The sequence below is a fragment of the Bubalus kerabau genome, chromosome 3 (assembly GCF_029407905.1).
Source record: "Bubalus kerabau isolate K-KA32 ecotype Philippines breed swamp buffalo chromosome 3, PCC_UOA_SB_1v2, whole genome shotgun sequence".
NCBI classification, from domain to species: Eukaryota; Metazoa; Chordata; class Mammalia; order Artiodactyla; family Bovidae; genus Bubalus; species Bubalus kerabau.
Genome location: NC_073626.1, coordinates 187,346,849 through 187,370,323, shown reverse-complemented (window position 1 = coordinate 187,370,323; position 23,475 = coordinate 187,346,849). Strand labels below are relative to the sequence as shown.

The 23,475-nt window shown below is 49.2% G+C and overlaps 1 protein-coding gene across 6 annotated transcripts in view; it reads right to left on the bottom strand.

Annotated features, from left to right (window-relative positions):
• Positions 1 to 23,475, bottom strand: part of UBR4 (ubiquitin protein ligase E3 component n-recognin 4) — a 138,233-nt gene that overhangs the window by 76,407 nt on the left and 38,351 nt on the right. For all 6 annotated transcript variants that reach the window (XM_055574305.1, XM_055574307.1, XM_055574306.1 and 3 more), the window contains exons 21-46: positions 22,733 to 22,812; positions 22,111 to 22,239; positions 21,205 to 21,387; positions 20,942 to 21,064; positions 20,616 to 20,845; positions 19,093 to 19,214; positions 18,010 to 18,107; positions 15,886 to 16,043; positions 14,931 to 15,140; positions 12,614 to 12,715; positions 12,208 to 12,308; positions 11,755 to 11,953; positions 11,189 to 11,377; positions 10,705 to 10,768; positions 8,814 to 9,005; positions 8,200 to 8,270; positions 7,966 to 8,113; positions 7,301 to 7,528; positions 6,480 to 6,650; positions 4,656 to 4,838; positions 3,651 to 3,809; positions 3,164 to 3,316; positions 2,497 to 2,724; positions 1,745 to 1,902; positions 652 to 823; positions 194 to 395 (exon numbers count right to left, since the gene is read on the bottom strand). In XM_055574305.1, the coding sequence (XP_055430280.1) occupies positions 194 to 395; positions 652 to 823; positions 1,745 to 1,902; positions 2,497 to 2,724; positions 3,164 to 3,316; positions 3,651 to 3,809; positions 4,656 to 4,838; positions 6,480 to 6,650; positions 7,301 to 7,528; positions 7,966 to 8,113; positions 8,200 to 8,270; positions 8,814 to 9,005; positions 10,705 to 10,768; positions 11,189 to 11,377; positions 11,755 to 11,953; positions 12,208 to 12,308; positions 12,614 to 12,715; positions 14,931 to 15,140; positions 15,886 to 16,043; positions 18,010 to 18,107; positions 19,093 to 19,214; positions 20,616 to 20,845; positions 20,942 to 21,064; positions 21,205 to 21,387; positions 22,111 to 22,239; positions 22,733 to 22,812 (4,053 nt within the window). The remainder of the gene's footprint in view (positions 1 to 193; positions 396 to 651; positions 824 to 1,744; positions 1,903 to 2,496; positions 2,725 to 3,163; positions 3,317 to 3,650; positions 3,810 to 4,655; positions 4,839 to 6,479; positions 6,651 to 7,300; positions 7,529 to 7,965; positions 8,114 to 8,199; positions 8,271 to 8,813; positions 9,006 to 10,704; positions 10,769 to 11,188; positions 11,378 to 11,754; positions 11,954 to 12,207; positions 12,309 to 12,613; positions 12,716 to 14,930; positions 15,141 to 15,885; positions 16,044 to 18,009; positions 18,108 to 19,092; positions 19,215 to 20,615; positions 20,846 to 20,941; positions 21,065 to 21,204; positions 21,388 to 22,110; positions 22,240 to 22,732; positions 22,813 to 23,475) is intronic.

The window sequence follows — 23,475 nt, the reverse complement described above, 5'->3', positions numbered from 1 at the left end:
CAGTCCCCGTTTCTTTCTTCTGTCATGCCACAAGGCATCTGCGATCTTAGCCGACCAGAGCCTGAACTCACGCCCCCTGCCCTGGAAGTGCAGACCCTTAGCACTGAAGAAGGCCCAGCCCCGCTGCTCACGGGTACCATGACCATCTACCCCGAGTCCCCTCCCCAGGCACGCCTCGGCGGCAGGGCCTTACTGATGGTGGCTGTCTTGCGCTTGCGCACAGGCTTCATGATGCTGATGACGCTGCTGGGCTGCAGGGAGGGCTGCAGCCAGTAGGAGGTGTTCTCCACGTTGGCCATGTAGATGCGCAGGCTGCCGTCCTCACACAGCAGGATCATCGTCGTCCGCTGCTGCTCGTTGCAGGCCGTGTGCCTGATGGCCACCATGTCTTGGATCTAGGAGGAGGGGACAGGCTGTGTTAGTTCCCACACCTACGGAACTAAGTTCCCAAGACCTACACAGACAAGGCAGAGAAGCCACTGGTTTCACGGTCAACGGGGGGAGTGCAAAAGGCCGGCAAAGAAAAGGCGTCCAGGAGCAGATTCTTCTGTAGGCCTCCATCAGGAGAGCTGGGAAAGGGACAGGACATACAAATACAAAAATAGGGCAGGGTCACGGTCTACTCAAGCGATGGGGGAACGTGGCACTCACCTTTGCTTTGGCAGGAAGAGTCTTAATCTCCTGGATGAGAAAAGTGTCTGGTTTCACCATCACCACCAGGGGCACGCCTGTAGTCTGCTGGACACAACACACCAGGCCAGGGTGGTTCATCACCTCAGACCACTGACACAGAGCAGGAGACGTCTTACTACCACCGTTGGAACTGCAGACAACAGAAGTGGCCAGTTAGGGTGTCACTCACCGTCTAACAGCTCTTTTGTTGACCCGAAGGACATCCTCACTACCTACTGGACTCTCAGAGAAACATACCCACCCGAGGGCTCAAATTACCCAGGAGCCCCAGTTTTAGTCTGAGCCACATGCAGTCGCACACACAACGCACGCCCCCGCGGGAGTCCTGGTTCAGGCTCTCCCCTGCCTGAGGGGATCGGTGGCCCTGTGTGCCTAAGGCTAACAACTGCACAGGCCCACGGAGGTGCCAAAGGCTGACAACCCATTGTCCTTCTAAGAGTTTCCAAGCATATCAAGCTATGAATGATTGGCATCCATTTTATTTCACCCCAAACCGGCTGATGCACAAAATAGAGGGTGGAGAGAGAGTGCTGTAATGGCTTTTCGGTGGCAGAAAAGAAAAAAAGGGGAAGAAACCTTAAACCTTTTCTGCCTCCTCCTTAAATAAAACACCCTCTACCTCACATACCCCTATCTTCTGGCAGCCTGATGGCAGCCCCCGCTTCCCCAGACTCCCAGCACGCCCCGTGTGCTGCCGGCGTGTTCTGTTTACTGATCAGTCCCCACCCCCACCCCAACCAGGAGGGAAACGTCAAGGGCAGCAGGAATGTCTAGGAGAAAGAAACTGACATTCCCTTCTGAAAACTCTCTCATCAAATTAAAATCACATTTGCTACCTTGACTACAGCTTTTCCTTCTGAGTGACAGTGGTCCCCACAAACTACCTCCAACAGCCTGGGGGGACCAACCATGCAGACTGGCCAACCCAGCGACGCCGGATGCTGCCCAGTGTAGAGACCCAGGCAGGGAGGGGAGAGGCCCCGGGAGGGCGCGGAGCTTCCCTGTTGAACACGGGCGCTGTGGAAGTTCAAGGGTAAGTGCCGAGCCCCACCTTTTGATGTTGATGGAGAAGAGCTGCAACACCTCCAGAGTCGTCCTGCTGATGGTGGCCGCAAACGACCTGCCTTGGCAGTAGCTGAAGAACAGCATCTGCAACACGTGCGAGTAGTAGACGGACACCCCGCCGCCTGCCACCTGGCTGTTACTGTCCTGTCACAACACACACAACACTCGCGTTAAGTCCTCGGGCCGCCTGGGCCCTGGCACTCACCATGACGGGCCATTCATTTTGTTTGTTTTTAATGTATTCAGGTGCTTTTCTTGATTTCCAGCTGCGCTGGGTCCTCAATGATACATGCAGGCTTCCTCTAACTGCGAACATGGGCTGCTCTCTAGCTGCAGTGTGAGGTCTCGCTGCAGACCACAGGCTCTGGACACTCGGGCTTCAGTAGCTGCAGCGGCAGGCTCAGTATTGCGGCTCGTGGGCTTGGCTGCCCCACGGCGTGTGAATCTTTCCAGACGGGGATCAAACCCATGCCCCCTGCACAGGCAGGTGGATTCTCAACCACTGGACCACCAGGATGCCCCTGGTCATTCACTCTAGACCGTGATTAAGGGCTCTCATTCTCTAAGCGTGAGACCCCCGTGGTAAATCTTAAAAACACTATGAGAATAAAGGAACGTCAAGTTTAACCCTTAAGAACTAGAGTTTTGCTGTCACGTAAAAGTTAAAGGAGAGACACTAAAAGAGCCGCTAGGCTGATGAGCCCTGGCCCGGGAGGAAGGGGCGCCGCACGCTCTAACCTTCAGGTCCTCGTGGTTGACTTCCAGCACGTTGGTGACATAGAAGGGCCCCTGCTGCGCACTGCTGGCCTCCTCCATGAGCTGCGTATAGATGTACCCCGCCGAGGACATTATAACAATGATGTTCTTCCCCTCCTCGTTGAAGAGGAAGGTAACGTCTCTTATCTTTGAGCTAGGCAGGAGAAAGTAGAAGGCTGGACTCAAGGCATCCACCGACAGGTCATAAACCTGCGAGAGAAGAGAGGTCAGATGAGGGAGGTCGACCTCAGCCCCAGGCCCACACGCTCCCGGTGCGTGCAGGGAGCGGCAGGGGTGAGGGAGGGCGCTCCTCCACTCAGCACACGCCCGTCAGTGCTAGGTGCTGAGCGCACAAACAAGGTCCCTCTCCACTCTCTCTTAAGGAATGAGCACAGGAGACACATAAACAAACTCTATACCAAGAACAGCAATTAAGAGCAGTGCACTGAGTACAGCAGAGACTGAACCAGAATCAATTCTCTATTACCTATACACGCATAGCTCCTGCTCAGCAACAGGACAGAAAGTAACGAAACGTTAGGATTTTTTATTTTTAATGTCTAAAAGAAGCTAGCACACGTAATGGAGACCTCTGAATTTAAAAGCAAAACCACTGTAAGACCAGACGATCAAAGAGCTGTACCTATACCTTGACAAAGTCTGCAGTGACGATCGCTAACTCGGTCTGTGAACCAGGTAACCACACGGCTTTGATGATGAAGTTCCCTGTGGCCAACTGGGGGTGCAAAACCAAGTGATCCGAAACAGAGCCTGAGCTACTGAAGGTCAGCACGTGGCAGTCCTGGACATGGGTGGAGGAACAGAATGGTTAAAAGGCGATCTGGAAAGTAGGCTAACTCATTTCAGAGTTTAACACTGCCTTTTCTTCCCCGGCATTCCCCGCCTCCAGACAGTACTCAGACTGTCGAGTAACACGTTCAGCTGTCAACACACAAAGCTTATTTCCAATAGAAGAGAAATCTGGATGACGTGGAAGAAATTCAGAGACTTCTTTCGTGTTCCCAATGGCTTTTAAGTTCCAATCTCAACAATGAGTAAGAGAAAGTGGAGCTAAGATCAGGAGAAAAGGTCACAGTGACCTATAGCTCAACAGAACCAAACTGGATCAGGATTACCTTCAGCCCACAAACGGCCAGGTAGTCCTCTTTGCAAGGATTCCCTGTGAGGCTCAGCACAGTGAAGGGCACTGGGGCAGAAGCCAGGCGGGTCAGAGTCAGCTTCCTTTTGCTGGAATCTGCTTGCTTCAGGAGAGCTGAGAGCTGGAGGACAGTGATCTGCCAGGGAATAATTACCAATTTATTCTCAACCCTCTTCCTCTCAGAGAATACCAGCAGTAACAAAAGCTCCTTCACTAGAGCTACTGATCTGGAGGCTGTTTTTGTGAGCAAGTCTCTTCAAAAACCCAAGACCAGTATCAGCCTCTATTTTCTCTGGCTTAAAGAATGGCAAGCCTTTCATTTCTTCTTTCTAGAGGTGACCAAAGAAGCCAACTCCACACAGTCTGTCCATAAAACACTCAATGGTCCCGTATACTACTGTCCCTTCTCGTTTTTCTATAAAAATGTTTTTGAAAGTCTGTTAGAGCTACTTTTATCTCTAGTTTCTTTTTCACTTAATGTAAAGATAAAACAAATGAAGACGCCAGAAAACAGAACAGCTTAAGACACTCTCCTCTAACTTCTCCTGTTCTATAAAATTCCATAAACTTCCTTGGGTCTTCAGGAGGGCTGGGAGCACAGGGAAGAACTAAGTAAGGACCAGCGAGCCCTCCTAGGAAGACTCTCCTCTCTCCACTGCGTCCTCCAGCGTGGCTAACCTGAGAAAGACTGCAAGCCACACTGTCCTACGAAACCTCCAGTCCTTACCTTGGCCTAGGGGTTTGACTCACAGAGTGGGAATTGACTTCTTAGTCTCTGTTCCAGTCATACTGGTTCTGAGTCTAATAAAGTAACTCAGGGTTCCAGTAGAAAAGCTTGTTGAGATTGTCCCTGAAGCTTTGCTAGAATTCAGAGAAACAGACGTCTTCCTGGCAGGCCATCCGAGTGTTGCCCCCTATGTGTTCTACTCGGCACCTAAGACAAGCACGATCTCAACGAGAGGGAGGGGGCTGGGGGACCCACCTTGCCTTTCTCGTGGCTGACAGCCAAGTGCTGGCGGCGCCCGTGCGGGGAGGAGAGCACACACATGGCCACCCTCCTGAGCACGTGGGCGCTAATCAGCTGGCGAATGGTCTGACCCTGGTCTCCGCTGTAATTCATCCGAACGTTCTCAAAGGCACCTTCCTGGGAGCCTAATGTGGGAACCTGGCAAAGACGGACGCAGAGTAGGCAGTAATAAGGCAAAATAGACCAAGTGGATTCATACACACACTATTCGTATGACTGAAATACTGTGCAATTTACTCACTCAAGAGCAACGGTTTCCGATTTCTGATCCATGGAGAGTGAATCCATCACAATTACCGTCAGTGCAATAAGAACAATGCAGTAAGCGCTGCACAGAACTAAATTAACCTAAGTGCTGGGTTTTTTTTATGTGTTAAAAAGCACCTCTTTCTTTTTAGGCCAAGCCACACGGTTTGTGGGATCTCGGTTCCCCAACCGGGGATCGAACCCAGGCCCTCAACAGTGAGAGCACTGAATCCTAACCACTGGACCACCACGGAATTCCAAAATGCCCTTTAAAAAATAAAATGATAATGATGATAGTGTTTTTTTTTTCATTGATTTACCCCAATAAAATTAAAAGTCAGCAACCTTATGGATCACCAACACATCCCAATATCTTTCTAGCTTCATCTTTAATATCTGCAAGTCTAAAACCACTGCTCTAAAACTGTGACTGATTTTTAGGGGAGGGAGGTTGGCCATTGCAGGATCTTAGCTCCCTGACCAGGGATTAAACGCAGGCCCCCTGCGGTGGAAGCACAGAGTCCGATTGACTGGAACCTAGGGAATTCCCAACGGTGACCGATTTTCAATAAAACGTCAGAACGTCTGTGTGTCTGTCTGTGTGTGTGCTACCACGCGCCCATGTCTCCCCCAGCAGCAGCCACCCTGTGAGGCCCGTCCGTGCGCCTCGCTCATTGTTACACTATCCTTCCAGAAGTGCGCGAGTTTCCTTTCTCCTTTAACGCTGGCTGCCCTGGATCTTCTCTGCCACACACAGGCTTTCCCCAGTTGTGAACAGGGGCTACTTCCCGCTGCAGTGCTTGGGCTTCTCACCCCAGGGCTTCTCCTGCTCTGGACCACGGGCTCTAGGCTTGCAGGCTTCGGTAATCGCAGCACACGGGCTTAGTTGCTCCCACATGGGGCATGGCAGTTCCCAGACCAGGGATCAAAGCCACGTTCACTGCCTTGGCAGGCGGGTTCCCCCACCCCCCGGCCCACCAGAGAAGTCCTACTGTTTGATTTTACACAGCTGCTCGAGAGGCCGAGCAGACCACCCCAGGAGTCCTACAGTCAGTGCTGGGCAGCAGGCGTACGGTGGACAACGACTTAGAACTCAGCGCCCACGTCACAGCAAGAACTAAAGGAAGACACCTAACAGGCTCCAAGCCCAAGAGGACAGCATTACTTCTGCATGCAATGTCAACCTCGAGGGAGAAGACACAACAAGGAGCTCTTCTATTTTCCATACAGAAGGCCTTCCTAGCTATTAAAGTTGCCCCCAAACGTCACTCCTCACCCACAGGGGTTCACAGATTTACGTGACCTGAAAAGGAGACTTATTCGCTGTTAGTCCAAGTGACCTCCGATTCCCTCCGTTAGAAGACATACCTCACCTGTGTTTTTCACATTGGATGTCACGGGTTCTTACAGTCTAGGCTCTGAGCGCCCACAGGTGACTTTCTAAGGCTGCATCTCAGAGCATCGAGCGCCCTCTGGCTTCCCAGGGGATGTGCTGGCTCCCGCGTGCCCCTGGCCCCGACGCTGACCACTCACCATCAGCTGGTCTGTCATCTCGACCACCTTGTCCACCGTGTGCAGCTCCCGGAGGGCCTGCTGGGCCCGGCTGCTACTCCCCACTGCGGACGCCTGCTGGAAGTTGGTCTGAATGGCATCCATGAGGAAACTGAGCATGTCTAACACGAGAGGAGCGAAGGAGAAATTGGCCTGAGAAAAATCCAAATACACAAGTGAAAAAAAAAGAAAAAGAACGGATCACACTCGTCATCATCTTGCCAGTAACAACCTACAGAACCCAGGACCCAGCTTCCTCACTTCAAGTGTGTGTTCCAGCCCTCACTTCACTCTGTCTGAGCGCTGGATTTGGTTCCAGTCAGCATGCGACTGGGTCACTAAACCAGGGGCCCCCTGCTGGTAAGCACTGCTTCCACACACCCACCGCGCACAGTGAGACGTCTAGAGCGCGTCCAGGCACGCACCCCTCGGGAGGCTGAGACGACCACCACCCAACGACCACCCGCCGCTTTCTGTGCCCTGTGCTGCAGATGAGGGGCCTGCACCAAGAAAGGCTGCCCCGGGGCATCACACAACTAAAACCCACCTTCACACAAACCCTCCAAACACTCCTCGGCCACACACTCCCTATGAAGCAGTGGTGGACCACACACACGCCTGCTAGTCACGTGCTGGACATCAGCAACCTTGGAGGACAAAACCACCACTGGTGTGGCGGGAAGGAGGGCGCCGCGCCAGGCTCCACGCTCTGCCCCCACGCTGTGCGCCGCCGGAGCCCACCCAGCTCTGCGGCTCCTCCACCAGGGCCCACCCGGTTCTGCAGCTCCTCCACCAGGGCCCACCTGGTTCTGCAGCTCCTCCCGGCAGCCCTCCACAGTGCGGCACAGGCTGCTCTTCTTGGGCTTCTCTTCGTCAGCAACCTTTCCGTCGCTGATGGTGACCTTGGCCTTGTCCGCCGGGGAGGTGCTGGTGTGGCGCACGAGACTCTCTGAAACCCTGGGTTCGGTCTGAAATGCTGACTCCTTCATGGTGGAGCCCATGCCACTGCTGGGAGTTCGCTTCACCAAAGCCTAGGGACAGAAATGTCAGAGGCCCCCAATTTCTTGTCACAAGCACAGATGAAATACTGCCTAAGATCTCAGAGGAAAAATGTGACTCAAAGCGGAGACTGGCTAACCATTTAAAGAATATCCAAAAGCCTGAATTCTAATTTTTGTGGTATTCACCTAATAGCTAACACTTTACCCACTCATAACGACAGGTCTTAAAACTGGGGTAGGGGTAAGGTCTTCGAAAAAACTGCAAGATCTCTAAGGATACTGCAAGTTCCACTGTTCTAAGTGAAGTGTTTAGGCCATGACTATGCAACTGATCATTGACAGAATCAGAACTTGGTCCTTGACCCAGGACACCATGAGGGTGACGTGGGAAGTTCCCAGTTTGGCTTACACATCTGTATCCCTAACAAGTCACCCTTTAGAGCCAAAAGAATGTTCTAATCTCTCACCAAACAGCTGCCATCTTCTTTGGCTCCACAGTCACAGAAGAAGGATCCGTATTTGGCATAGGAAATCTCATGGTCCTTGTGGCACACCTTGGCACACACTGTGCACACGCCCACGCCATCGACCATTTTGCAAGTGTGGCAGTGGTACCTGGAAAGAGGAGCCAGGCAGTGAGTCCGGAAGTCCCCAACACCAACGGCCTGGAAGCCCCGCCAGAAAGGAAAAACTCCTCTTACCAATGCTGGTTCATGAATTCTTTCTGAGTGATGGTAAAAGTGCAGAGTTTATTGCAAAGGGAATCTTCATCCTTCAAAGATAATAAATTTTTTTTAATCAGGAATACATCCTTCCACACAGGCACCCACAAAAACAGTCTATGGAAAATAAACCGCTGACTTCATAAATGACGAGTAGAAACCTATTCCAGTTGGAGAGAGCTTGCAGGCTATAAATGTGATGTAATTTCCAATTAGACCTTAAGATTTTGTGGCTAAGAAAAAAAATAAACCTTAGGCTTTCTCTACAACGCAGCTCACACCATCCCCCTGAAAAACTCGTCTCTGAAACTCCATTTTGGATGCAACGGCCAGTTGGAACTGCAGGACACGTGCCTCTAGATGGGAGAAGGCCCAGGCTTATTTAAGGGTCCTTCCTCTAGGAGGTAGAGTCCTACCACTTGTTCTGCAGGCCTGGAGAATCAGCCTGGCATTAATCATGAAAGCTATGAATAAGCAACAAGGACTGGGGAAAGTCCTGAAGCTCACAGGGGCTAAAAAAGAAGGCCAAAGGCCTGTTAACGTGAGCTCTGCCAGTGGTGGTCAGCCATGACTGCGGTGGTGACCTCACTTACTGAGTCCTCGGCCTGGGAGTCTTCCTCTTCCACTGCCAGCTCCTCCACCCAGTCAGAGTCCACCTCGATCGCCCGCTCTTCCCCATCCACGGACAGGTGACTCGGGCCTTGCCCGTTACTCTGGCTCAGGGCATTGGTGACATCAGCCAAGTAAGACATAATATGGCAGGTGCACTCTAGGACCATCACATGCTATAAAGAAGACCACCACACCATGAAAGGTCAGTTCTCCATATTCCATTATCATGCAAATTGTGTTTTCTCATGCTTTTCCCGATAAAGCTCAAGATCAAAGGAACAGCACAAAAAGCAGAGAAGAAAAATAACACGTTTTAATTATCTATTTCCTTAGCTCTTCGCACTACAACAGCAAGTGGCTGGTCAATAAACTGCACTGGGACTTCCCTGGGGGGCCAGCGGTCTACGATTCAGCACGTCCAATGCAAGGGACGCAGGTCTGACCTCTGGTCAGGGAACTAAGAGTCCATGTGCTGCATGGGGTGACCAAAAAATTTAAAAACTTTAAAAATTAAACTGTACTGAATCAGTATGATTCATCCCTTAAGCACAAAGACAACTCTGTAAAAAATCATAAAATAGGGCTTCCCTGGTGGTTCAGTGGTAAAGAATCCACCTGCCAACACAGCAGACATGGGTTTGATCCCTGATCCAGGAAGATCCCACAAGCCACGGGGCAATAAAGCCCATGGGCCACAACTACTGAGCCTGTGCTCTAGAGCCTGGGAGCTGCAGTTACTGAAGCCCTCGAGCCCTGGGGCCCAGGTTCCACAACAAGAGAGGCCAACGATACTAGAGAGCAGTCCCTGCTTGCAGTAACTAGAGAAAGCCCAAGCAGCAACAAGGACCCAGCACAGCTAAATAAATAAATATGTATTTTTTAAAAAATCTTAGAAAATGAAGTACAATGTAAACCAGGAAAATAAAGTTGAGATAGACAGAAAAATCACTCAAGAAAAAACTAGATTGATACAGAGAACAGAGTGGTGGTACCAGAGGCAGGGGGTAGGAGGGTGATTCAGTGAAGTGGGTGATGTGAGTCAAAAGATACAAACTTCCAGTTATAAAATAAGTAAGCCATGGAGATGAAATGTCAAGCATGGTGACCAGAGTTAATACTAATGTATGCACATCTGAAAGTCGCCAAGAGAGTAGGTCTTAAAAGTCCTCATTACAAGAAAAAAAATTTAACTACGTATGGTGATGGATATTAACTAGACTGTGATCATTTTGCAATATATACAAACCTGAAACTAATATCTATGTCAATTATACCTCAAGAAAAAAGATAAAAAGATTATATTAAAGTATGAGTAACCTCTCATTGGCTTTTTTCCCTGCCATAATCATTTTTTTAACCATTAGTGAAAAACATTTAAATTAGCCACAGTGACAGGCTCGCAGGTTGGGTAGAGGCAGAAAATGTTCAAATGCAAGATTTCTGCCAGTTGCCACCCTTTTTCTCAGCACAGTGGCCTGAACCTCCAGATAACGTAAACGATTCTAGCATCTGGACTGGCGCTGAGGAGGTAAACGGTAACCCGTGTCTGACACTCAGAGCACACAATCCCAATGCAGGAGCAGCGGACAATTTCCCAGAGAATACCAATATCTAAACACAGCAGTAATTCACTGTTTTCAGAAGGATTCTGCTGGATGTCTGTTTAGCAGAACACTTCCTCCAGATCACTCCTTGCCCCAGGAAGAGGCCTGCGGGCACGCACCTACGATGGCACACTCCGAGGTCTTGAGAGACCAGGCCTTCCCGTCTGCAGGCGCCGGGGCAGAGACCAACAGGACGGGCGCCCCTCCACCCGGCCACACAGACAGGAGCCAGCGCTCCCTGGCCGCTGTCACCCCTCCCTCTCCTTACCTTTCCATGCATTACATTGGCATTCAGTTTTTCAACCACATTCTTCTGTGACAGATACTTCTTGCTGCCAAATAAAAAAGGGGGGGGATGGGACACAAAATCATCTAAGGAACCAAAGAAGGGAAGCATTTCCATGTCTCCTGCATCAATTTGTAGACAAAGTGAACTAAAGGCATTCTTTGGAAATCATGTGAGTCATCAGCGATCAGGGGGTTCTGTTCCTATCAGAGATAGTTGGTACACTTTCCCAAGACTTGTCCTAGGAATAATGAACAAGAAACCCTACTAATAAAAGAGTAGAGATTAAATCCAAACTGAACTTGAACTGATTGAATCTACAGTGAATAATCCCCAATAAAAAGATAGAGCTTCAAGTTTCTTTTAAACTTACTCTGAGCTACAAAAAAATAGCCTGCAATTAATTATCCCCCTTAAGAGCAATGGTGTAAACTACAGATGCGATCCTCCCATTTCATCCTCTTACCATCTACTCAGCCAGTCCACAGCAGCATTATGAAGCTGAAGATGGCCAGCGCCTTGGCCTGCACCAGCCAGGGTAGCCATGACAACCATGAGTTCAGGGAAACCGGTCCCATCGCCGTTGGCCAGCATCTCTGTTGCCATGGGGATCAAGGTGCCCAAAAGCACAGCACACACACCTTCCCCAACTTGACTGGTAGACAAGAAACATCACACTGGTAAATATTCAGTAAGAATCAGCAGTATTAAATTTGTAAGAATTTAGAATTTCTAAGAGGCCTTTAAAATTAAACATTAAATGCAGGACCATACACACTAAGCCAAGCTGTGCACTTGGACCACTAGACCATAAAACAACCACACGTGTTACAACTGACAGACGGAGCCACTGCAAAAGTTTTTTCAGGGGAAACATCAAGGAGATATGCTAGATTCCTTAAGTCTGTTGAGAGGGAGCTACGGGATCGCTGCAAATGCTTCAGGACTGAGGCTGAAGGAAACACAGCTGCAAACGCTCTTGCCCTGTTGCTGGGGCTGTCGGAACACGTGATATGAACACAGGTGCTCTACCTGTTTTCCCGAACAATGTAGGTGGTCAGCAACTGCAGCAGCTGCCTGTTCTCTTGGATCACGTCCAGCTGATCGGAATCTTTGGGGGGCGATGCAGTCATGCGGGTGAGCCATGCCTGGAGACGCGCAGGCTCCACGCAAGCCAGCTGGGCCAGGGAGCCGCAGAGATGCAGGAGGCTCGGGTTAGGGCTCTTCTCAGCTGGGGACAGAGCGAGAGGCGACGGTCAGTGAAGGGGGGGGGGGGGGGGGGGGAAGGGAATAGGCCCAGACCATGAGCCAGGGAAAGGGGAAAGGCTCCAAGCAAGCCTTCGACTTCCTTCCAAACTTTCTCTGAGGAATTCTCTCCACTTGTTAGCATTCTTCTGCTGTAGTTACACTCATGCAGAAGATAGGCACAGTCATTAGCTGGACAACAAAGTTCCCCTAAGAAGATTATTAAAAGCTGTCACTCACTCAGCTGGAAGAGTTTGGTGAAGAATTTCAAAACTCGGTTACAGAATTTAGCAGAGAGGTTCTCATTGGCTGTTGCCATCATGATCTGCACGAGTTCTCCACTGAAAGGCAGGAGGGGAAAAAAATGGAAGAATCATGTTAAGTGTCACATAAAAAGCGAACTTTTCTATTTCCTCACAATCTCATCCCCTCTAGAACTGATCACCTGTGAGTCAACAATGCCAGTGAATCAAAAACAACCCCCTTCACCAATAACTTCAAGGTGCCAGCAGTTAACCAGTCCTCCCGGAAGTACAAACATCAAAGCAAGCTTTTGTATTTCCTGGGAGAACAACCAGGTCAACACAGTCCTTGCTTCTGGAAGGCATTCAGAAACCTGCACTGAGGAGAACACAACACAGCTCACCTGTCAGAGAAAAAGTCCTCCATAGCTTTCCGAGCCTGGCTGCTTTCCAGTTGCTTTTCCAAATACTGGAGACATTCCTCTAAGATGGATTCATCGAGTCCACTGAAAATCCAAAAGAAAAATCAACTATAGAAACAAGGGCTAGTTCGATGTCCTAATCCTTTAACAATTCAGAAGTCTACGGCTTTCCCTGGTGGCTCAGTGATAAAGAACCCGCCTGCCAATGCAGGGGACACGGGTTCAATCCCTGGTCCGGGAAGACCCCACCTGCCATGGGACAACTCAGCCCATGTGCAACAACCACTGAGCTTGTGCTCAGGAGCCTGGCTTGTGCGACTCCTAAGCCCACAGGCCGCAAGTGCTGAAGCCCGAGGACCCTGGATCCTGTGCCCCCAACAGGAGAAGTCACCACAAGGAGAGAGCAGCCCCCACTCCCCGCAACCAGAGAAAGTCCACGAAGTGACAAAGACCCAGCAAAGCCGAAAATAAAGTTTTAAAATATATTTTTAAAAACCCAATTTTAAACTATTAAAAAAAAATCCTAAGTCTATTTACGGCTACACCTTGAGGGCAATATTTAGTTTTGTTTTGTCAAAGCTTGGCATAAACCCTGGCATACAGTTCAGTTCAGTTGCTCAGTCGTGTCCGACTCTTTGTGACCCCATGAACCGCAGCATGCCAGGCCTCCCTGTCCATCACCAATTCCCGGAGTTCACTCAAACTCAGGTCCATCGAGTCGGTGATGCCACCCAGCCATCTCATCCTCTGTCGTCCCCTTCTCCTCCTGCCCCCAATCCCTCCCAGCATCAGGGTCTTTTCCAATGAGTCACCTCTTCACATGAGGTGGCCAAAGTACTGGAGTTTCAGCTTTAGCATCATTCCTTCCAAAGAAATCCCAGGACTGATCTCCTTCAGAATGGACTGGTTAGATCTCCTTGCAGTCCAAGGGACTCTCAAGAGTCTCCAACACCACAGTTCAAAAGCATCAATTCTTCGGCGCTCAGCCTTCTTCACAGTCCAACTCTCACATCCATATGTGACCACAGGAAAAACCATAGCCTTGACTAGACGGACCTTTGTTGACAAAGTAATGTCTTTTGAATATGCTTTTGAATATGCTATCTAGGCTGGTCATAACTTTCCTTCCAAGGAGTAAGCATACAGCAGGTGCTAAATAAATGAGGAATTAAAACTGCAATAAAACAAAAAATTCCTAAAATCTAAGATGAGTGACGCAGTCAGTAGCTAAGAGTTCAAAGAAGCAGAGCTGTTATCTCAAACTATCAGGAAGAGGAGGGAAAGGAGGGCGGGACTGGAGGGGGAGAGAGGGCATAACGGAAGCGTGACGTGCAGCCATGCCACGTCACTCTTCTCCGTGAGTCCATGGGCTGCGGCCCGCCGGGCTCCTCTGTCCAGGGGATTCTCCAGGCAAGAGCACTGGAGTGGGTTGCCATGTCCTCCTCCAGGGGATCTTCCTGACCCAGAGATCGAACCCATGTCTCCCACCTTGGCAGGCGGGGAGGGGTGACAAAAGAGAAGTGGGGAGAGAGGAAAAAAAACCAGTCCCTCACGAAAACCTGGACTGCTGGACAAGAAGAAGGCAGGAAATCACAATACCTGGAACCCTTCATCTTTATAGTTCTCAGTAGGATAAAACTAACTTACTCAACTGCTCTTTTAAGACTCGCCTACATCAACATGGCCTACACCAGCATGGTCAAACAACACAATGAGATCACCTTTACGCCACAGAACATCTATCTCACACGCACAGTCACAAAGATGTTAGAAACTGTATCAAGCTCCTTTGCAGACAGTACCACATCTAGTACAGCACGCTCATTCCTAAGAATGAATCACAGAAGAGGATTCCAAATAAGTCTTCCTATGTGTCCTCAAGAATGCAAAATGCACACAAGCACCGAAGTTTCTGTTAAAAAGCGCAACCAGGGACTTCAGTGGTGGCCCAGGGGTTAAGGATGCACCTGCCAATGCAGGGGACACGAGCTCAATCCCTGGTCTGGGAACTAAGATCCCACATCCCTTGGGCCAACTAAGCCTGAGAGACGCAGCTACTGAAATCCCCGTGCCCTAGAGCCCGTGCTCCACAATGAGAAGTCACTGTGACAGAAGTCCTCACACCAAAGCCCGTGTGCAACAGCGAAGACCCAATGCAACCAGCAGAACCAGAATTAAATTTTTTAAAAAGGCACAATCGTAGGCTGTTAATGAATGAGAGAGAAGCAAGTGCTGGTGTATCTCACTGAGAGCAGCAGGCGGTCACAGGAAGCGGACGCTGCTCCCCAGGCAGGCTCACCTATTGGGATCCGCGTGGTTGGCCAGAATGTTGTAGCAGCCGGTGATGAGCTTCTCATACACACGAGCCAAGAACTCATCAGACTCCGCGGGGCCCAGGACGCGCTCCAGGGAGTTGCTACTGATCTCAGCCACACTCTCAGTGCTCGACTCCAGAAGAAGGGGGAGCAGTGTCCGGATTACCTGTGGTGGGTTCATCTCATCGGACCAACTTCAGTAAAGAAAACAGAATCAAATCAGTGAATATACTCCTCTGAACAGCTTCAAGGGGAGGAGAGGGCAAGCCAATCATTTATTGAGAAGGGCTTTTTTCCTTGGACAGTTGTTTTTTAAACAGGCCCAGTCATGCAACTTCATGGTCTCCTTTCTCATCACTGTATCAGAAGTTAAAATCATTTCCAATTGAAAAATCAACTTATTAAAATGTTAAATTAATTACATAAGATGTATTCTGTAATATTCAGAAAAGAAAATTTACTGCAACCTGAGCTAGTAACCCTCTAAGACAACCTTTCTAGAACTGGCAAGAATCTGGATCACTTTTAAGGCAATGAGATACAGGACTTTACTCGTGATCTATGTACAGGAAGCCTGCCCTAGTCCCCACGCTGGCAGTATCTAAGTTCCACAATGAACCCGGAGAAGCATGACTTCAAATACGTCATCGTCATCTGGAAGCTTAAACCCAGAGCACCTCCACGTCACGATATGATTTAAAGCCAGCGTGCTTTTTCTGAAACACACTACAAATAAAGAGGGGGAGGTCCTCTGGAGCCCTCCACATCTACATTCAAAACCCTTCCAGGGAGACACCACACTCTGCAGCCCAGGCGCTCTGCTGCAGAAGCAGGCACCAGCAGCGCTATCCCGCAGTTACTGTAACCCGCACCATCTTCCCGCGGCTATGACAGAGCACGGGCCTGGAGAGCACGCAGGGCTACGCAGCTGGTACTCACACGATGAGGTCTCCAGTCAGCCTGACCAGGGAGAGGAGGGTGTGCTTCAGGGACGCAGCCAGGGGCAGACTCTGGCCACAGAGCGTCCCCAGGTGGGCAGCCTGCACAGCACTGATGTAGCTCTCGGAAGGGACGGTGTCATTGGCGAAAGCGTTGCGCTGCAAGGAGGCAAAGCAGACATGAATGGAGAGAGCACCCGTCTCCAGATGCTTACACGAGCAAAGAGAAAATCCAAGACCCCACTGGGGTTCATAGACTAGGACTCTATTCAGTATACACTGAGTCACCCCGGGAAGGAGAGTGGAGTGGAGTGAAGGAAGCAGTTAGCAAATTTTAGTTAGTACAAGTTGAGTTAAAATTTTAAACCATCGGCGGCTCAGCGGTTTAGGGTCCGCCTCGCGGCGCGGCGCACACTGGTTCGACCCCTGGTCCAGAAGGAGCCCACACGCCCGGGAGCAACTCGCCCATGTGCTGCCACTACTGAGCCTGTGCTCGAGAGCCCGGGAGCCCCAACTCCTGAGGCCCGCGTGCCCTAGAGCCCGAGCTCCATCAGAGAAGTGACCGCAATGAGGAGCCTGTGCTCGAGAGCCCGGGAGCCCCAACTCCTGAGGCCCGCGTGCCCTAGAGCCCGAGCTCCATCAGAGAAGTGACCGCAATGAGGAGCCTGTGCTCGAGAGCCCGGGAGCCCCAACTCCTGAGGCCCGCGTGCCCTAGAGCCCGAGCTCCATCAGAGAAGTGACCGCAATGAGGAGCCTGTGCTCGAGAGCCCGGGAGCCCCAACTCCTGAGGCCCGCGTGCCCTAGAGCCCGAGCTCCATCAGAGAAGTGACCGCAATGAGGAGCCTGTGCTCGAGAGCCCGGGAGCCCCAACTCCTGAGGCCTGCGTGCCCTAGAGCCCGAGCTCCATCAGAGAAGTGACCGCAATGAGGAGCCTGTGCTCGAGAGCCCGGGAGCCCCAACTCCTGAGGCCTGCGTGCCCTAGAGCCCGAGCTCCATCAGAGAAGTGACCGCAATGAGGAGCCTGCACGCCGCAACAAAGGGCTGTCCCCCTCGCTGCAGCTAGAGGGAAGCCCACACAGCAAGGAGCAGCCGGCACGGCCACAAGGAGATAAGATCTTTTAAACAGAAAAGTTAAAGTTGAGCTAAAATTTAGTTACTACAAAGTTAAGACACCCAATACCACTTTTCAAATAATTAGGATATATTAAATATTAAAACTATGCTTGTTTGCCTCTAATAACTGGAAAGATCAGGATCTCACAATGCATCTGGTTCCCCATTACAAATATCTTAATTATCCTTGCACTACAGCTCCGGGTGATGTAAATAGAGGTCACAATTACAAAGCAAGGATAATAAGATTACAACACTTGTTTTTCCAAAGAACTGTAATAAGACAATAATCTGTTAACAGAGGTTAACCTGAGGACAGCACATGGGAAGATCAAGGGAACTGACAGAAGACACAACAGTCTTCTGAAAGCCTAGAGAACTTAAATGCTACCCCATAAAATGATGACAGAAGGAGCAGGTTCTTGACATATAACCTAAAAGGGAAAGGAAACAGTTAACATTTACTGACAATTCATGTGCCAGAGAATGTGCTAGGCACTTTACATTTAATATCCTTGATCTTCACCTCCCAGTATTTAACAGATGAAGAACCTGAAGGTCCTAGCAGTTGACCCTCGAATACCACAGGGGTTGGGGTGTTGACCGTCCATGCAGTCGAAAATCCATGTATAACATTACAATCAGCCCTCCATACGTGCAGTTCCACATCCGTGGATTCAACCAACCACAGATTATTTAGTACTGCAGCCCAGACTTAGTGAAGACAATAGTGTGTAAACGGGCACACGCCGTTCCCAGCCCTGTACTGCTCAAGACTCCACTGTAATAAACTGGTTATCCTGTAACACAATAACATACTTCTTATTCTTGGCAAAATGATCACGAGTGCCATTTGGGTAATTCAAGGACTTGACTATGGGTTCAGCCACAGCAAATACCACTGCAGCAGGTTAAGATCTCTTGGCAGCCAGTTTAAGCCTAAAGAATAAGAACAGAACACAGAAACCAAACAGGGCTCCACAGTTCTACTCCCGGGCAGATGGACACTCACCCAGGACCCAATGTTGGGAAACTCGTTGGTGCTGATGTTGTTCCAGGATTCACACACCGTCTGAACTGATGATGGCAGATTCTGAACCAGCGTTGGACCTGGAGGCAACAGAAAGGACAAGGAATCACCACAAGAAAGAGAGAGAGAGAGAACACACAGCATTTTAAAAGCCAACCCCAATGCAGAGAGAAACACACTACAGCCCAGGTTGTCAAAGTAATTAGTAAGAGAGCTTAGAAGCATATTTAAATAGCAGCACCATGTCCAAGAAACTACTAACTGCTTAACAACTAACAATCTCAATTATAAGACTTTCACTCCCCATCATATTCACTTTCTAACTTTTCGAGTAAAGAAGACAACTGAATACAAGATGCAAAGTGACAGCAAGTCACTGCAAGTCACTATTCAACATCTAGACCCTCTACGGACAGGTAGCACTTCCATCTCTTTTCTCCGAAACAGATCTTAAGGGCAGGGAACATTAATGCACATCAAGAACAGTAGTCAATGAAGTAATGAAATTAAATTTCTAAAAGTGAGACTATCTGAACATTAAAAGGGTACTTAAACCATGAAATACAGGAATATACAAATGCCTGTACATTTTAAAGGATAACTATTGCACTTAACGCCAATCCTGCTCAAGTCCTTCTGCTTTCCCATCCCAAATTTCTACCAGACCATTCCTAACACAAGGAAGAAGTTTTCCCAAGCACGAAGCAGTAGCTCAATAGTCTTCCTAATCTCTATAAATGGAAAGGAGAACAAAGATCTTTGCAACAGTCAAAGAGCTTAACGCCTTGGAACCAACTGATCTTGGCTTGGATTCCAGCTCTGCCCCTTGCAAAATGTAGGATATGGGCAAATAACCTAAGTCTCAGTTTCCTAATGAGAATGGAGGATGATAATAAAACTTACCTCATAGGATTATTGCAAAGATCAAAACAGATAAACCTATGTCAGTGCTCGACACACAGGAAGATCCCAATAAATGGTAAATGTAGAAACAGGTGGCACGGGAGAGAACAGCACTACTAGCCACAGCGGTCTGCAGTCTTGTTCAGAAGCACGTCCACTCACCCAGAGTGTTCGCCTTGCACCTACTGGAGCCAATAGCCAAAACAGCAGCAAAGCCGTGCAGTTTCTCCTGGGGAGGCTTTTCAGTGGATCCCTCCTCATTAAAGTTCTGTAGCAAATAGGCTCTGGAGGAAAAAAGAAGGAACTATGTCAAAGCTGAAGGAACCTAGTGACATAATGGTTAGGAAAAAAAAAGCAACCCCAGACAAATGGAAGACCTGCAGCTCCGTTTCCTGATCCTCTAAGTGCAGCTGCCAGTGCCTGCCCCTTTGGGTCTCCTAAGAATGCCAATGCTAATTACTTCCCAAAGAACATGCCATCCTTGGAAATGCTCACAAAACATTATCTACCCTACTTGTCCTGGCCTCAGGCACTGTACATATCACAGGCTCTGAGAAGTATTATTTTTTCTTTAAAAAACAAACAAACAAACAACACTTCCCAAAGTTATCTGCCCAGGAATGCGTAATATCAGCAACGGGCCAAGTACATCCTAGACACTCTCAGAGGGCAGTGACTCACAGCGTTGCTAATCGCTGGACCCACCGTGCCCGAAAACCTAACTGGCCCACAGCGCGCGCTCATGGTTGCTACTCAGGTTTACTGCTCACATCGTCCAAAAGTTTTGCCTCAAGCAACAGTCTTCTGTCTACTGCAAGGCATTCACACTAAAAGACACGTTAACTTTTACAGTGATCCAAGTCCCTTTCAGCAACAACGTCCCATAAAACAGGAACTGAAGAGTGAAATCCTACAGGGACCAGACAAGTAAACGAGCGAAAAGGGGCCAGGTCAGGACAGCAAAGGAGAAGGAGCCAGTCCTTAGCAGCGCTGTGCTCCGTCACATGCGAAGACAGGCACAGTTTTTCCAGTCCTTCCAATGGAAGAAAAGCCAGACATCTTGTGAATGGTGAATAAACTACCAATTTTTATGCACTGAAAGTGAATTCTAAAATATTTAAACACTATGCAAAATAAACAAAGGAAGTCTACAGGGTGTGCAATTTGCAATGTTTATTATAGAAGGACTGGGTTTCAAAATACTCTCTAACTCATTAAGAAAAGGTTTTTCTCAGGATTTCAAAGTCCCTGGTGGTCTAGTGGTTAAGAATCTGCCTGGCAATGCAAGAGACGAGGGTTTGATCCCTAGTCGGGGAACTAAGACCCCACATGGCAAAGGGCAACTGAGCCCTGCACCACAACCAGAGAGCCCATACGCTGCAAGTAAGGAGCCCGCAGGCCGCAACAAAAGACCCCCCATGACAGAGGACGACCCCAAGGGCTGCAACTAAGACCCGACCCAGCCAAACAGATAAATAAGTAAGAAAATGTCTTCTCTGCCTATGTCCCATGAGGTTTAAAGAGCTTCACCTCAGTGAATAACAGGAAATATAGTGTTTGGAAAAACTGCATTACCTCTCTGCACCATACAAGAAAAATGCTAGAAAATATTTACACAGGGAAGTAAACCACCCAAGCATTTACTTTCCCCATCTCCGACATCTCTGGGCAGACGGCCTGCCCACCTGGTGAAAGAGGCGTAGGTGTCAATGAGCTGCAGCGTGGCGGGCAGCAGGTTCTTGGTGACCTCAGAGGACTTCTGCGGGTCGGTCTCGGCGGCCACCTTAGAGAAGTGCTCGTCCAGAGAGACCTGGACCTTGGAGACAGCAGCATCCAGGGTGTAGATGGACTGCAGGCTGGGAATTTCATGCAGCTGCAAGATGGTGGTACAGTCGATGCTACAGAAGGACGAGATCTTTAAAAGACACCCAAGATCTTAGTTAGTTGTGGCAAAAAAAAAACCCCACAGCATTGGCCAAGTTCTGTCGTTACGGACCCCAAACTCACATACCTGTCGGGCAAAGTACTCCTCTACAATGTCAACGTCATATTTCACGGAGCTGCACTTGCTGGATGCCAGTTCTAGGAGAGAACCAGCATGTTCAGCCTTCATTCCCTGTTTGATAAGGTGGTCCTATTTACAGCAAGAAAAAAGTGTTCAGGAGAGCAAAACAGGCAGGGTCTGAGGCATCCCCCTCAGCCTTAAACTTAAATTAAGTTTCCCGAATTAGAGCCTGCCGACTGACCACCCCGCAGCAGCAGGCTCAGCGGCACCTTTATCCAGTCGACATAGGAGCTGACGCGGAGGCGGGACGACCAGCGCAGGGTGTGCAGGATGTCACGCTCACTCATCTCTGGCGAGTTCATGGCCAGCTGGTTCATGTAAGTTTTCGATGGTGGCAAAACGCCCAGGAGCCTCCACAGCGTCAGGAAGCAATACTGCCGGGCGCAGGCTTCCTGCAGGGAGCAACGCAGCAGCTTCGAGGCAGGAGCTTCCGCACCGCCGCAAGATCTCCCGTGGGCGGGGGAGCCTGCTAGGCTGCAGCCCACGGGGTTGCAAAGATGCGGACACGACTAAGCGACTGCACTCTTTCAACATCTCCCTAACAATAAAAACTGATCCAAATATCAATATAATTTTTAAAGCAGAACAGGGTGCAGTCCCAATTGTCAACTGAGATTTGGCGCTTAAGTCAGCTCACTGGGTCTTCCCAGGGAATACACCCCAAGCAGAAAATGGTAAAACACACCTTTTACATACATATAAAATCTGTCCCACATTCTGTACATTTCACAGGCCAAGAAAGCAATTCTGAGTCCCTGGCTCCCCAGTAATTTACCAAGTGACTGAAAGAGAGCAAGACACTGCCTTCAGCAGGCCCTTTCTGTGGTCTTAACTGCTGTTATGAACCCTACAGGTACGAGACACATTCATGGGGCCACAGAAAAAGCTCAGGTGTGTGGCTTCCAATATCATATATCAACCAGCACTCAGGAGGTACATCAGGAGATAAGAACTGAGGTGACCCTTCCTCTCAGTCACATTTCTCTCAATGTTAACCAAAAAGAAAAGCCAAAAAGGCTGACTAGATCCCAGAGGGAAATTCCTGGTAGACTGCTCCCCAATAGTCAGACACATGCCCAGCTCTTCATAATTAGCCCAGGTTGCCATGGTCTTACCAGGGCTGTTACATTCTTGTTTTCCTTCCTCCTGACTGTATCAAGCTGGGACCCAGCTGCCAGCAGGGACGTCAATGCAGTGTACAGCTCATCATACTTGACGAGCTTGGAGAAGAGGACATCGCAGGCCTAATATCAAGACAGACAATCGTTTTCTCTTATTTTGTGAAATATTTTTTCCCCTACCCATACACTACCACTTAACCTCAGGATTGACAAACAGCTCATTCCAAACAGTTATTAATGTCTCACTGCAGCTCGAGTCCCCCTCATGGACCAACGCAGCTTATGGATTATATTGTGAGCACACAAGCGCAGGCATTAGAGTGAAACAACTATTCTGTCCATTAAAATAGCTGCCTGTGAAAACGCTAACACAGACAGCTTTAGAAATAATCTGTCAGAGATGTCAACTGCCAGGAAGGACATCCCCTACTGCCAAATTGGAGCCCAGCAAATAAATCTCAAGATAACATTTTCCTTTTAGAAAAAGCTCAAATCCTAATACAGACTAAATTCACTCCTTACAGAAAGTTACATCATTCCCTTTCCTCCTGATAGCCTGATTTTGATGGACACCACCTAACCCACATGCAAAATGGGATTTTTAAATTCTGGGTACCACAGAATCAAGTCGGTTCAAATCATCCTCTGAGGCTTCTGGGGACAGGACACAGTAGAATCTGGGTTGCGGGACGGCATCTGAAAAGCAATGTGCTTACTGAAAGAACGGTTCCACTCTTAAGTCAAACAAGTACGAAAAGTAAAAAGACACTTTGGACCAGGGTTTCCCACGCTTGGCATGACCCACTGCCACTATGGGCCAGAGGACTCTCTGCTGAGGGGAACTACCCTCTGCACAGCACAACGCCGAGCGCCATCCCCCGATGGCCAGCAGCGGCCTCCCAGCTGTGACAACCAAATATGTCTCCCCCAGTTGACAACTTCTGTTCCAGGAGTTAACTTCTGTTCTATGATCATCACATGAATCGACAGAACTATCATGAGACTGGTAGTCTTAAATGCTGACTCCCCCATATCAAAGGGGCCAACCACTAAGAGATACCAGTGATGATAAACTCAGTTAGGGCTTGATGAACATGTCCACCAAATACACTTTATATTTAACAACCCTCAGATGAAAGCAAACACGTGCAACGCACATAAGAGGAGCCTTATCAAAAGCATGGACCACTGCCATGTGTGAAACACTGGGGAGAAACCACAGCTCCCGCTGTCTGAAGACCATGACCCAAAGAAACCAGCCTCTCGGTGAGAACCATGTCCCTAAGAGAAATTTAAACTCAATCACCCAGAGTGGCAAGAATATACATACTGCACACTAGGAGCAGAGGATTCCAACTC